The 15,692-nt window shown below is 47.6% G+C and overlaps 1 protein-coding gene across 4 annotated transcripts in view; it reads left to right on the top strand.

The window, feature by feature from the left end:
- The window catches only part of ARMC9 (armadillo repeat containing 9), a 143,582-nt gene that overhangs the window by 107,287 nt on the left and 20,603 nt on the right, over nucleotides 1-15,692 (top strand). For all 4 annotated transcript variants that reach the window (XR_005837128.1, XM_040639136.1, XM_040639142.1 and 1 more), the window contains exon 20: nucleotides 7,277-7,381. Coding sequence is in view for 3 of the 4 variants with exons in the window: in XM_040639136.1 (XP_040495070.1) it covers nucleotides 7,277-7,381 (105 nt within the window). In the remaining variant the exon portion in view is untranslated. The remainder of the gene's footprint in view (nucleotides 1-7,276; nucleotides 7,382-15,692) is intronic.

Here is a 15,692-nt window from a genome sequence, read left to right as displayed (position 1 = left end):
CGCCCTGAGCCGCAGGCAGACGCTTAATGACTGCGCCACCCAGGCGCCCCATCAGTACAAAACTTTCTGAACCAAGAACTGTCAATCAAATAAGGATTGCTACGTCCGTTTTCCTGCCTTTGTGCATTGTGCACTAACGTAATCATCCTGCCGGCCCCGCAAGTGTCTGTCCGCACGCAGCCCGTGGAGCAGCGGTGGCAGAGGAAGCAAATGGTGCCCTGGCACTTTCTCTGGTCCCACACTCCCATGTTGCACTGGATTCGAGTTCCCTTTTGTTAATGGTTGTATACATTAGAGACCAAATGCAGAAAGTGGCCTGTGTTTTTGGAGGTTAGGGAGGGCCTATCCGTTATCAACGAATTTAACTATAAAGTAGTTATAATAATAATTTAAAAAACCAGCTTCAACTTGTTTTAACTAAAAAAGAATATTGAATAAATAGTTCAGTGAACCTCTTACTAGCTTTGGAACAAGTTAATGAATCAGGCTTTAACTGGCGATGAGAAGTACTTGCTAGTGTGTGTATAGGCTGATTCGTGAGCGAGTGTCTTACAGAGGCCTTGTTGCCCAGGGTAAAGAAGTAACTCCGGCTAGCTTTGGCTGAGGTAAGCCATGGACCGTTTACTTTTTCATCGAAATGGAATGTGGATGTTTGTTTAATTTCTTACCGTCTCATATTCCACCCTGGCTGGGAAGTGGTGTATCACCAGCCCCTCCGTGACACTGCGATTCGTATGCCCATTTCCCACCGGTGCCTCCAAGGCTTCGGCCCCTGGAAAAGGGTTGAAATACTACCCCGCTGCCCAGAGCTCCCTGCCACTCACTCTGACCACAGAGCCTGCTGCTTTTGTTCACAGAGCGCGGTCATTTTCCTCAAATAATCCTATCACGCACACACTATTTGATCACTAAGACATTGGCATTTTAGTAAACTAAACACTAAGCCACGGTGGCACCATAACTCGTCCCTAGCTGTCCCTGAGCTGACCTCAGGTAGGGCCTCGCAGATAGCGTTACCTTGAAGGAGCCCCGAGTGAAATTTCAGGATGGCGGCTGCACTAGCCCTTGGCCGAGCTGCAGGCTCAGGTGAAGCAGAGGGAGGAGAAGGCAGTAGCCCTGACGGTGGAGAATGAGTCAGGACTGAGCGTTAGATTGCCCATGAACCGGGTGTTCAAGCAGGACAAGAGTGGAGCCTCTGTTTGGAATTAGACGGGATGGGAAGAAGACGAATGAGACCGAGGGTTCCAGAATGCTGCTTTGGGCCTCAGAAGACCCAGTCCATTCAGCCATGGCCTCCTCAGACACAGGCTTCTCTGCAGGTCCCAAGAGGCCGAGTGAAAAAGATCTGGGTAGAAAGGGGCTGCCCCCAGCTTTAAGTCTAGACTCCTGGCCTTCAGGCCATCCTGTCACTGTGGACTGGTCACTTCTCTCAGGCTTAGTCTCCACACCAGACAGAATAGGTATAGTGAAAGGAATCCCCACGGTGCCATTGTGAGAGCAAGATGCAAAGTACCACGGAAGTCAACGCGAGGCGGGTTCCTCAGTGGGCCTGTGGTCGGAGGGCATCCCACAATGCTCTCGTATGTAAGCTGACAAAGGAGCATCTGCTCAGCCACCCGTGCCCTGAGTAAGATGGTGCTGATGGTTAGAGAAGGCTCTGTGCTGGTCTGGGACCTACCTCTTAGTCTTCTTTGGGGACCACCTAGAAGAAGGCAAACCCCCTTTTCTTAAGACGGCCTGTCAGGGTGACAGTGTCTAGTGATGGCAGATGGCATTATCCATCTGTGTGCTAAAGAGAGCTTGGAGAGACAGCCTGTCCTCCCTGCAGCAGCCCTGCCCAGAGGCAGGCCCCACAGACGTGTGAGCCTTCAGCTCCCTTGGAAACTGACTCAGAGAAATCAAATTCACAAACAACTGGGGCATCCAGAATGACAAGAAGTTAGTTTGAAAACAGGGACAGGGTACACGTGTTTGCAGAATAGAGCTCTCTATTCCTGTTGGCAAGTTTAGAGGAGCTAAATTGCAGGTTGATGAGTGGGCAAGGAATCAGGGGAAGGATTGGTTAGACGATCTCAGGGACCATTGGCACCAGGCCCGCAGCACCCCTACACCCTGAGGGCGGGACCAGCACTTGGCCCGCCAGCTTCCTTAGGGCCCCGTCCTCCCTCTTTCTCACTTCCATAGCGGGGGCGGCTCCCCTCATAGACGCATTCTTTCCTTAGTTAGCACCTGTCAGGTGAAGGGTTGGTCCGTTTTGTATCCATCTTTATAATTTAACCTCGAAGGACAGCGTCCTCTCTGAAGTCCTGGCAGAGAGTGGGAAAGAGGACTGCAGGTCCCCCCATTACCCAGCTCCATCCAGGGGTAACATCTTGCAAAAACCATAGTATAATATCACAGCCAGACGTTTAACATTGAGACATTCAGGATCCAGAGCGTTTCCATTACCACCAGGATCCCCTTTATAGCCACACCCACTTCCCCCCACCCCCGTTTCCTCCGTAACCCCTGGCAACCACTAATCTGTTCTGCATTTCCACGGTTTTGTCATTTCAAGAATGTCATGTAAATGGAATCGTACTGTTTATAACCATGAGGAATGGCTTGTTTCCCACGACGTAAGTCACTGGAGATTCCTCCCCGTTTGTGTGTGTCCGTTGTTCCTGGTACGGAGACACCCCGGTTTGCTTAATCTCTCGTTCCTTGTTTTGAGTCGTTACAAGTAAAGCTGCTGGACGCATTCATGTACAGATTTTTATATGACGATAAGTTTCCCTTTCTCTGGGATAAATGCCCTAGAATCTAATTGCTGGGTCGTATGTAGTCGCAGGCTTAGCTTTTGAAGAAACTGCCAACCTGTTTTCCAGAGTTTCTGTGTTCCCGCCGGCAACGTATGAGCCATCCAGTTTCTCTGCAGCCTCACCAGAGTTCGTTCCGTGAGCCATTCTCCCAGGGGCGGGGCGACGCCGCCGTGGGGTTCGAGTGCACGTTTTCCTGACGCCTCGTGCTGCTGAACATTCGTTGTGTTTATTTGCCTCCCACAGGCCCACTTCAGTCTCTTTGTGTCTTTTGCCCATTTTCTAATTGGATCGTTTGGGCTTTTTATGTTGAGTTTTGAGAACTGTTCTATGTGTTCTATATAGTTAGATACTAGTCCCTTGTCAAATATGTGGTTTTCAGATACTTTCTCCTAATCACTAGTTTTTTGTCCTCTTCACAGGGTCTTTCAGCAAAAGATTTTAAAATTTCAGTAAAATCCGATTCATCAAGTTTTTCCTTTTATGGATTGTGCTTTTGGTGTGAAGTGTAAGAACTCTTTGCCTACCCATGGATCCTGAAGATTTTCTCCTATTTTTACAACAATTGAATACTATTACATTTAAGTCCATGATCCATTTTGAATTCATTTTTAGATGGCATGAGAATGAGATTGAGGTCCATTTTTTTTTCCTGTGTATGTCCAGTTACTCAAGTGCCATTTATCAAAAAGGCAGTCCTTCATCGAATTGCTTTTGCACCTTTGCCAAAAATCAGTTGGGCTTATTCGTGTTCATCTGTTTTGAGGTTCTCTGTTCTGTTCTACTGGTCTACATGTCTGTCCCTCTGCCAGTCCCACTTAGTCTTTAAACCTGCAGCTACATAATAAGTCTTGAAATTGGTATACTGATTCTTCCCACCTTACTCTTTTTCAAAATTTTCTTAGCTATTCTAGAGCCTTTTCCATTTCCATATAAATTTTAGGATAATCCTGTATATATCAACAGAAAAATCTTGCTGGTATTTGATAGAAATTACGTTAAATTCATATATCACTTTGAACAGAACTGACATCTTAACTCTGTTGAGTTTTCCAATTCATGAACAAGGTATGACTTTTCATTTCTTTAGATCTTCAGTTTCTTTCATTAGTGTTTTAGAGTTCTCAGCATACAAGTCCTATACATGTTTTGCTAGACTGACACCTAAGTATTTTTTTATTTTTAATTTTTGCGAACAATTATAAATGATACTGTATTTTTCATTTCAGTGTCTTAATTTAAGTTCATCGCTAGTATATAGAAATTGATTTTTGTATATTTATCTTGTATCCTGTGACCTTGCTGAACTCAGTTAGTTCTAGGACCTTCAAGGGTTTAATTCCTTGGGATTTTCTACATAGACAATCATAGTATCTGCAAATAGAGATAGTACTATTTCTTCCTCTCTGATCTATATGCTTTTTATTTCCTTTTTTTTTTTTTTTTCTTGCTTTATTGCTCTGGCTAGAACTTCTAGCACTATGTTGAAAGAATGGTGAAAGCAGGAATCCTTGCCTTGTTCCCAGTCTTAGGGAGAAAGCATGCAGTCTTTCATCATTAAATATAATATTAGCTGTAGGCTCTTTATCAAGTACCCCTGTGTTCCTATTTTTGTCACGAATGTTGTTGAATTTTGTCTTTTTTTTCATCCATTTATGTGATCATGTGATATTTTTCTTCACAAACCTGTTAATCTTATGGATTACAGTATTTAAATTTTAGACATTGAACCAAACTTGCATTGACAGAACAAACCCCACTTGGTCATGACATATAATTCTTTTACCATATTAATCTGTTGCTGTATTCTATTTCTTAAGGTTTTGTTAAGGAATTTTTTCCCTTTTAACTTGATTATTAAAGATTTTTGCATCTTTATTCATGAAAGACATTTGTATTTTTCTTTTCATGGCACTGTCTTTATCTGGGTTTGGTAATATAAGAGCCTTATAAAATGAATTAAGAAGTACTCCTTCCTGTTTTGTTTTCTTGAAGACATACAGATTTGGTTTTACTTTTTTAAAAGCTTGATAGAAATCTCCAGGGAGACCATGTGGGCCTGGAGATTTCTTCAGAGAACTTTAAAATTATGAAGTAATTTCCTTCATAGTCCTAGTGTTAAGATTACTTGAGTAGTCCTATATCACAATTTCATATTGAGAGGCTTGTGATAATTTGTGTTTTGATCTAAGTTGTCAAACCTATGTGTGTAGAGTTATTCAAAGTAATCCCTTATCCTTTTGATATCTGCTTAATCTGTAGTAAAATCTTCTGTTTCATTCCTGACGTTGGTAGTTTGTGTCTAACCTTTTTTCTTGCTGTTGTTGGTCTTCCTTGAGACTTGACATTTTTATTAGTCTTTTCAAAGAATCAGCTTTTTGTTTGACTGATTTTCTCTATAGCTTTTCTGCTTTCCTTTTCATTGATATCTGCTCTTCTCTTTATTATTTCCTTTCTTTTGCTTGGTTTGGGTCATTTTGTTCTTTTCCTATGTTTTAGAGACTTTCTTTTTTTTTTTCATTTATTTCAAGAATGTTTATAATTGCTCATTGAAGCCTTTTTGTGATGACTGCTTTAAAATCTATGTCAGATAATTCTAGCAACTCTGTTATCTTGGTGTTGGCATCTACTGATTGTCTCTTTCTATTCAGTTTGAGAGCTCCCTAATTCCTGGTATGATGAGTGATTTTTTATTTAAGCCCAGATATTTTGAGTATTATAAGATTTTTGATCCAGGATTCCTGCCGGTTAAGCATCTGCCTTTAGCTCGAGTCATGATCCCAGGGTCCTGGAATCGAGTCCTACTTCCGTCCATGAGCCTTGCTTCTCCCTCTACCTGCCACTCCCCCTGCTTGTGCTCTCACACTCTCTCGCTCTCTCTCTCTGACAAATAAATAAAATCTTTTTTTAAAAAAAAGACTTTTGATCTAATTTAAACCTTATTTTAGGGGCGCCTGGGTGGCACAGCGGTTAAGCGTCTGCCTTCGGCTCAGGGCGTGATCCCGGCGTTCTGGGATCGAGCCCCACATCAGGCTCCTCCGCTATGAGCCTGCTTCTTCCTCTCCCACTCCCCCTGCTTGTGTTCCCTCTCTTGCTGGCTGTCTCTATCTCTGTCAAATAAATAAATAAAATCTTAAAAAAAAAAAAAAAACTTGTTTTAGCTGGCTGCCTCTGACACTGCTCTGGCAGGGGGAACAGGGGCTCCTCCTCATTACTGACAGGTGTAAGTAGAAGTCCAGGATTTACACTCAACCTCTGTTGACACCCATTGGTGGTGGGGGATGAAAGGAGACTCCTTGTTACTGCAGGGCAGGGGTGGGAGTTCCAGATCCCTTCTAGGCCTCCACTAGTATCTCCCTAACCAGAACAGGTAGGAGCACCTCATTAGCGTTGCCCACATTGCCTCCTCTGACACTGTCAGAGCGTGGAGAAGGGGATACCGTGTTACCGCCAAGTGGAAGACTAGGCTCTCCATATGGCCGCCACTCTCACCTCGGGTTGGGGGACCTCATTATTGCCCTCATTACTTGCTCTTCTCTCATATCACCCCAGCTGGGGATGTGGGGGTGCCTGATGACAGCCTAGTGAGGGTAGAAATCTGGGCTCCCTGAGGCCCTTGCTGGTGTGGTTGGGATGGGGTCACGATATTTTCTGTGGTGTTTGGTTATTTTCTAAAACTTCTGTCATGCCAGGCTATCCCTTTCCTGGTCCTTTGGCTAGAGGGAGTGGGCTTTGGGGGGGGGAATTTTTTTGTCCTCACCATTCACGTTGCCGGGTTGCTGGCTTCTTGAGCTCCAAGTGTAGAGTCTATAAGGAACAAAGGAAACCCAGGGAACTCAGCACCTTTCGTTCCCTGTATCTTCAGGGACCTAGCCAGCCTGCCTCCTTCTCTCCGTCTTTCAGGGTCCCTTATGTTTATATTATAGATAACGTCCAGTGTGTGGGGTTGCATTTAGTGGGAGGAATAAGGGAAAGTATATCCACTCCCATCTTCCCAAAAGCAAAACAGCTCTATTCTTTTGATGAGTTGTCTTACTTATTGACTGTAAACTACTAGAGAAGAGCAAGTTTTGTGTGCCCTGTGCGGCCTGCGTGTATGAAGGTGCATAATAGTTATTGGTAGACTGACTTGGCTGTTCATATGGTCCCTGGACCTCACGGAGGGAAATTCTGAGAACTGTGACTAGCAGAGACTGCTAGGTATCTTATTGAACCTTCCCACACCTGTGATCATGGAAGAGCGCCCTAGGTGCCCAGCTTCTGAAAGAGGGGGACTGGCATTTTCCCTTTCATCTTCATGGAGACATAATACGCAGAGGACAGACTGCCCCCGAAGCCTTTGGAAATGCAAAGCCATCCGTTGCTGGGGTTGGGCAAAGGTCTTCTCATTCCATGGCGGGGGCCCACTTGGGGAGCCTCCTCTCTGGGAATGCGTGGCCGGGGTCCAGAACACTCACCTCATGTGTCCTTTGAAACAGGAGGACCATGACACTATGGAAGCTGATCTGGACAAAGATGAACTGATCCAGCCCCAGCTTGGAGAGCTCTCAGGCGAGAAACTTCTGACCACAGAGTACTTGGGGGTAAGTACCACATAAGGGGACGAGGGAGAAGTGGAAAGGAGAGACAGGCCATTGGTGCAAGGAGCCCTTGCAATGAGCCATAACAGTTTGGTTTGGTCTGTTACAATACTGTGTTTATGAGAAGTGCTGTGTTGGCCAGTTTGCCTGCAGTGGCCCCAAAGTGCACCGTGGTCCTAGCTACGTGCCACAGAGCTGTTGGTGAACAGAAAGAGATTAGAATATAACTAGACGGCACATGCCAGGAGCCTTCCTAACCTCTAAAGGTGTGCCCATCTTTAGTAGTAATCTTCTGCCTGTCCCACTTCTGAGTGTTTGTGCGCCTTGTCTAGCAGAGGGGAAGAATGCAGCGTATTTGGAAGTCATCAGCACACAGGTGAGATTGCCCGATGAAGCGAAGGGTGGAGGGGGAGAGAGTGAGGGGCTGAGGACAGAGAGGTGGACCAGATGTCAGGAGGGGGAGCAAGAAGAGGGGCCTCGGAGGACAGAAACTGAACAGTCAGAGAGGCTTGAGGAGAACCAGGAGAATGCAGTGCGCTGGAAAACAGAAGGGAGGAGTGTTTCAGGATGGATTGAGTGGTCAGTCTGAGCATCCAAGAGGCCTGTGGAGTCACACGTCCTAGATGGGGCCATAGTGTGAGCTCTGAGAGCTCCCCACTGACTCTGATGCTCAGCCAGCTCTGGGAGCCCCTAGTGACCAGCCACTAGCTAAATAGGGAAGGGCATGAGTCAGGGAGGGAGTTGCCAATTGGCCAGGAGATGGTGGTGGTGTCGAGGGCCTACAGGTGTCTCACGAAACCATGATTAGAAGGCACATCAGTGAGCAGGTGGGATGTTGGAGTGTAAGGTTTCTGAAGGGAAGAGCAATTGCAAGGGATTGGGGGCCAGTTGGGACTGAAGCCCTATGACGGATGGCAGAGCACACAGGAGCAAAGGCCCTTGGCGTTAAAAGGAGCTCCTGGAATTTGAATCTGGTAGTTGGGTCACATGGACTCTGACATCTCTTCAAATTAGGTTATTGTTGGAGCAGAAGGCCGGGAGCCAGTCTCAACAATCGGCCAGCAGGGACAGTGACTTGAGAAGGGAAAGGATGTGGGTGCAGGTGGCCTGAGCCTTGTAGGAGTGACTGGAAGCAGAAAGTGCCCCCAGCCCAGCCCTCCATCTCACCCTGGGCACTGGTCTCCCCACTCATCTGCCTCGGTCTTCCTCACCTTTTGAGGAATTTCCAGGGCCCCAGGGTGGAGTACAGAATCTGCTGGTGGAACTTGAGGCTAGAGGACAGGCAGAGGCCCAGTTGTGGAAGCTTTGTAGACAAGGGTTTGGGATTTTATCCTGCATGAGCTGGGAGAGTCCTGGAGCAGGGGAGTGACTCTGTTTGATGTGTTTTAATATATGACCTTCTTTTTTCACTCTGGTTGCATAATGGAGAATGGACTGTAGGGAGTAGGAGTGAAAGAAGGGAGATAACCCAAGGAGGCTGGGCCGGGGCGCCACCATTACCCCCCGCCTTGCCTCTGGCCATGTTAAGGCCTATAGCCTGTCACAGTCCTTAGAATATCTCAAGGATCAAAGGAGTCTACTGGACTGTGGAGGCTCTGTTTACATGAGGTCAGGTAAGGTTGGAAGTGAGGCGGTCGGGTTCCGAGTTGTTGATGGGGGTCCGGAGCCCTGACTAGGCTTTGTCTCCCTTTGGAAGCGCACTGGCTTCGTCAGGAAGGGACTGGGCTCCATTTGATAGGATGTGCGTTTGTAAGCCAGACTCTCCTGCTTCATGGGTAGGAGGTGAGAGTCGGTAGGGCTTCCTTGGAGGTGGGAGCGCAGCCGTCGGGCACACAGCCCTGCACCGTCGGGACTTTCCCATAGACGCAACTGCACAGGCACGTGACAGTCATCGGCAGGGGCGCCCCGTCGCTTGGTGAACAGAAACCTAAATGCAGCCCCAGCTGAATGGCTTGCGGCACCTCAACCCCGTGAAGCACTGTGCGTGAGATCTTATGTTGCTAATGGTGGAGATTCTTAACAACCACAAGAAAAACCAAGACGCAGAACACCTGGGACTCCCAGCTCACTCCCACCACTCAGTGAGGCACGAAGGGACAGAGCTTGCAGATGGACCAGCCACCCAGTGTCGTGGCATCTGGAAATGGTGTCATCTTCCCATAGCATGCAGCTCTGAAGCCCCTGAATAGAGATGCACTATCCTTGCACCAAAGGAAAGGTTTTGAATCCAGCATGTTTTCTTGTCTCATTGGTGTCCAGTACTTTCCAGTTGAGATGTGAGGGACACGAATGGCCTACAGAACAAATGCATTATGTGTAAGCGTGAGACCAAGTGTCTTCGCTTCCTCGGGCCAGAGTAACAAATGAGCATAAACCGATGGCTTAGAACACCAAACGTGTGTTCGCTCACAGTTCTGGGGGCCAGAAGTCCAAAATCAAGGTGTCCACACAGCCATGCCCCCTGCAAAGGTCCTGGGGGAGAAGTTCTTGTGTTCCCCTGGCTTCTGGTGGTTCCGATGTCCCTCGGCTTGTGGCTGTGTCTGTCCCGAACTCTGCCTCTGTCTCCATGGGGCCTCCTCCCCTTCTCTCTTTCCTCTTTTTTTTTTTTTTTTTTTTTTAGATTTTATTTATTTGACAGAGAGAAGGACAGCCAGTGAGAGAGGGAACACAGGCAGGGGAAGTGGGAGAGGAAGAAGCAGGCTCCCAGTGGAGGAGCCTGATGTGGGGCTCAATCCCAGAACGCCGGATCACACCCTGAGCCGAAGGCAGACGCTTAACGACTGAGCCACCCAGGCACCCCTCTCTTTCCTCTCTTTTTTTTTTTTTTAAGATTTTATTTATTTATTCGACAGGATAGAGACAGCCAACGAGAGAGGGAACACAAGCAGGGGGAGTGGGAGAGGAAGAAGCAGGCTCATAGCAGAGGAGCCTGATGTGGGGCTCGATCCCAGAATGCCGGGATCACGCCCTGAGCCGAAGGCAGACGCTTAACCGCTGTGCCACCCAGGCGCCCCACTCTCTTTCCTCTCTTAAATGGACACTTGTCATTGGATCTAGGATAACCTGGGATGATCTCTTCATCTCAGGATCCTTAATTACATCTGCAAAGATGGCTTTTCCAAATGTCACATTCATAGGCTCTTGGGGTTAGAACACGGACATCTCTATCTGGGGCCACACCTCACCCCTCACCTACCCCTGGGGGCACCAGGTCACCATTGGATCTCATAGTAGAAACAATTTTAAAGTTTCATTAGAAAACTGTGGAGGGGCACCTGGGTGGCACAGCGGTTAAGCGTCTGCCTTCGGCTCAGGGCGTGATCCCGGCGTTATGGGATCGAGCCCCACATCAGGCTCCTCCGCTATGAGCCTGCTTCTTCCTCTCCCACTCCCCCTGCTTGTGTTCCCTCTCTCACTGGCTGTCTCTAACTCTGTCGAATAAATAAATGAAATCTTTAAAAAAAAAAGAAAGAAAGAAAACTGTGTGGAGCAGTCGTCACTGAGGGGCTGCGTCCACTCCCAGTGTTGCCGTCTTTGTCCGTGAGGCATGTCAGCCGCCCTCAGTCACCCGGTCTTGATTTGGGCAGCCTGCCGGCCTCTGGGGTGGGGGGTCACCGATTTCCACGACGACTCTTACTTGCTGTGCTTCGGCCCCAGGGCGGGCGAGGGCTCTAAGTTCACATCGTATTGGCTTGTGGCAGACGAGGGAGCCTGCTGACGATAGAAGACGGTTCACTGGGGCCTGTGTGCCCAAAAGTCATGGTTCTCGCCTCCTCTTCTGACGTACCGTGTAGATTATAGGTTTTTCAAGATCACTTGAAAGATGCGGACCTTTTGAAACGTACTAGAACATTCAAAAAGTTTTTTTTGAATTCATGGCATTTGCCTTAACACATAGCAGAACGCCGAGAAATTGAAGACCTAGCTGTCACCTCCGAGAAGTTTACAGAAGACAGAGCGGATGAAACTGTGCGGTTGGCGAGGGATGCAGATAACAGCGAGGGGTGGTGAGAGGCTGGGCAGAGACCGTCCCGCACACGAGCTAGCACAGGGTTCCTCCCAGCCCCAGGCCCTGGACTGTGGCTCACAGATAGAGTCTAGGATCAGGGCGGGGCCGCCGGCCACCAGGGTGTTGGGGGATGGAAGGAAGCCATTCTCAGGATTCCTGGACCCCCGTAGCTCGCCCCCTGCTGGGCATTCGTGGCCACACCCTTCCCCCTTCCCCTGGAGGCCCCACTGCCAGTCCCCATCCTGCCAAGGGCAAGCCGACAGAGCCCAGAGCCCGGGCCACCACAAGCGCTGCAGACCACAGAGAGCTCAGAAAGCTGGTGACAGAACAAGTCCCTTTTCCTAAGCTTGCATGAGAGTGGCAGTGGTCACATGAGATGTGTTGTTTACTCATAATTCTGGTGGAAAGCAGCAGGCCTTGTTTCTTCCTGAGGCCATGGCTGTCAGCAGGTCAAGACTGGTGATTTGCCAACTTCTCCTTGCTTGGTTATTTCTGAATTTTTTCGTGTCATCCATACTATGCTGAATAATCATTTAATTCTTCCTAAAAAGAATGCCCTGATTTAAATAGCTTTGTCGCCTTGGTTAAAGGGGCATAGATATTTATCATAGCATCTCAGTTTTTTGTTTTTATTTCAGAGTTTAAACCGATGGCTAGTTACCTTTAACAACAGTAATAGATTTGTCTTAAATTAGTTCAGCACCTGTCACGGGCCAAGCCCTGTGCTGACTGCTTCACACATCTGACTCCACTTAATTTGGTCCTCCCAACAAGCTACGGGGGAAACTGTGAGTGTAGTGTTTTCTAGACAGGAGAGCTGAGGCTGAGGAAGGGTAAGGAATATTCTCAAGTTGATCTGAGCCTGCTCGCCCTTGCTCTTTCCCACTAGGCTGTGCCACCTTCTGGGACAGCTGTCCACGTTCCAGTGAATTACATGCTGTATTTGAAAACTGAGAGAAGTCCGGCTGAGTGGCATAGTCACAGTTTCTATACCGTCTCAGTTTTAAGCATAGACTCAGTTTGGGGGGAATGCCAATTGTAACAGCTAATTACTCGCTTTCTACACTTTCTTCCCCCTGTCAGATGAAGGCCCAAATTCATGCGGTTTTCCAGAGACTGCCTGAAGGACTGGTTAGCCCTGCCTCCAGAGAATGTGTATAGAGGTGGGCCTGGGAATCTGCGTCTTTATTACCACACCCCCTGCCCCCAGGGGTCCTGAAGCCGGAGTCTGGGCCATGGAAACTTTGCCACTTGGGCGGTGGGCACAGCTGGCCGGGTGCAGGGCTGAACCCCTCAGAGAAAGCCAGGCTCCGGGCCCCCGCCATCCCACTGCCCTGGGTGGGAGCATGAGGCACTGGCAGCTGGCCCTGTTTTGCTTGCCGCAAAAACCAAAACCAGAGAAGGAAGGGCCTCAGTTTGCAATTTTTGTTTCTAGATTTTTTTTTTTTTCAAATACGTCTCCACTTTGGAGCTTTTTCCAATCTCTTTCCAGTCCGTTATTCCTGCTCTGCCTGGCTGATGGTTGAAAGCTCAGTGCCCTTTGCAGAGTGGGAGATCAGTCAGAACCGAGACTCCACATTCTTATGTGTGAAAACACAACCGAACAAGCAGGGGGGAAATCCCCAACCCCCGAATATTCTAAATGCGTTTCTTTTTCAGTTTATTTCTTGTATTCTTTTTTTTTTTTACGTTTGTTTATTTTCTTATTTATTTTAGACTTTTTTTAATTTGAGAGAGAGCGAGCGAGAAAGAGCACAAGCAGGGTAAGGGGGCAGAGGGAGAAGCAGACTCCCCGTTGAGCAGGGAGCCCAAGGAGGGGGCTCGATCCCTGGACTCTGGCATCATGACCTGAGCTGAAGGCAGACGCTTAACCAGCTGAGCCACTTAGGCACCCCTATTTGTTTATTTTTATTTAATGTCTACACCAAACATGGGACTCAAAATCACAACCCTGAGATCAAGAGTTGCACACTACCTACTGAGCGAGTCAGGTGCCCATGTATTCTTCTTTCTAATTACAAAAGAAATGCGTGCTTATTACTCAAAAGTCAGAAGTAAAGAGCACGAACAACCATAAAACCACTGTTCCTTTCCATTTATCTCTAGTGTCTTTCCTTTATCAACTACAAATAGCAGAGTCCTGCCTTATCAGTCCCACTGATAATACCAGGAGACATCAGACCCCAGGCTCTGTCCATGTCTTTCTACATTCTGCCTGTCGGTACGAAGGGAAGACCCAGGGTTTGTGGGACCTCCAGCTTACAAGGTTTGAGAGGCCTTCTTTATTTTTTTTTAAAGATTTTATTTATTTATTTGAGAGAGAGCTAGCTAGAGAGAAGGCACAAGCAGTGTGGAGGGGAAGAGGGAGAGCAGGGGGCCCCACGTGGGGTTTGACCTGAGCCGAAGGCAGATGCTTAACCGACTGAGCCAGCCAGGAGCCCCAAGCTGGGGAGGCCTTCTTTAAATAAAGGAATACAAAGCAGTTATGAAAGTGAACACCTACTTTAGAATGAGAATGAGAAAATAAATCACAGTGAATTCAAATTTTAAGAATTGACAGATACTACAGACAAAAAAATCGTGTTTTTATTAGCTACTTTGCACACCTCGTAGGGGCTTTTTAAATTTTTGTTTTATGCCTTTGATTGCCTCTACATATATGACAATGAGTTCGTTGTGTTTTCTACAGAGAGAAAAAGAAATTAGTCCTTCTTGTAACATATTTGATCAGAGTTGATCAAGATTAGAAAATCTTCTGGCCTCACACTTAGCTTTTGGTAATGCTGTGTACATTTTAGGATTGTCGCTAAATTTGAGAACACCATCCTCAAGTCTCTTCCACAAATACGCTGCAAGATTTGGGGCATTTCAAGTTTTCTTGCGTGCTGATAATTCAGAAATACTCTGACAACATAGGGAACTCCTAGAAGCCATTCCTGCCCCAGGACAGCTAGCGATTGCTTGGCTGTGCACCGAAGTGGGTGGGAATCATACGGATATATCCCAGGAAACCCACAGGAACTGTCACCTGGACTCAGCATCCCCTTCCCTAAGTCCTAAGTTGCCTTTGGCCATTCTAGCATCATGTCATCAACACGAAGGGAAGTGTGACAAGGGAAGTCAGAGTAGGAAGAAACAGCAGAAGGGAAGTCAGAGTAGGAAGAAACAGCAGAAGTAAGTGCTTGCGATTAAAATATCCTACTTTCACAAATGTTACAAAAACGTAATTATCAGCCCTTCTTTCCCACGGTGTGGCCTCTTGGTCACGAGGTGACCGGTGCAGCTCCTGGCACAGATCCATGACACAGGAAGAGGGCCAAACAGGCAGACCGGCCACATCTCCCCCTCTGCAGTGCTTGTCCCCAAAGCTCCAGCTGGCGACTCCGCTTCATTCCCACTGGTCAGAACCGAGTCACAGGACCCCCAGCTGCAAGGGAGTCTGGATAAGGGAGTATTTTTAAGTAGAAACATTTCTTTGCCAACAAAATCAGAGTACTGTTGGTCAAAAGGGAATGAATATTGGGTGGGCAGCAACCGGTGTCTGCTCCAGCTCCCATATTCTTTTCTATGTGGGTGGGTGGATGGATGGATGGATGGACTGATAGGTGATAGAGTACCTATATTATAAAAATTCATACTGTTCTATCAACATGTCACAATTTCTTTATGTGATTCACCAATCCTTGAAAACTAGTCAATGGGGAATAACATTTTTTACCTAAATTGCCATGTGTTGACCATCTTTTAGTACTGAATAAATTACATTTCACTCAATCATCTGCTGCATTTTTTTAGTAGCAAAATGTTCTTTCAAACCAAACCCCCATGTGTCACACAGATGAAGCCTGAGTCCCTCCGGCCGAGTAAGGCGACTGCCAGGAACCCTTTCTCTTCTCTCTCCCAATAGCCCCTCCGGCATTTCTGCGGAACTCGGTACAGCCAGCAGGTCGTTGGACTAGAAATCCTTTCAGATCTTTCCAGCCCAAAAAGGCTGCTTTGAAACTGAGGGGCCCAGAGAGGGGCCCAGAGACCCGGCGGCTACCGTGGCTCACCCTGCAGGCCCAGCGGGTTGTAAGGCGAGCAGGCCGGCGGCCGTCTGGGAAGCGGCTGTTCTGAGATGCGGGGTGTGCCCCGCACGGCGCTGGGTCCCGCGCACTTAGCCCTCTTCACCAGGGACCTTTCCTCAGGCCTTTGGGTAACAGCCCAGACAATTCTGGCCCACAGGCCAGGCTCAGTTTCTTCATCCAGTGGCGAGGACAAATAGCACCCACCTGAAGTTGTTTCTTAGGCCTGTAAGGTTTAAAG

This window comes from Ursus maritimus, unplaced genomic scaffold (genome assembly GCF_017311325.1).
Source record: "Ursus maritimus isolate PB19 unplaced genomic scaffold, ASM1731132v1 scaffold_1, whole genome shotgun sequence".
NCBI classification, from domain to species: domain Eukaryota; kingdom Metazoa; phylum Chordata; class Mammalia; order Carnivora; family Ursidae; genus Ursus; species Ursus maritimus.
This window is presented reverse-complemented; position numbering and strand designations above follow the sequence as displayed.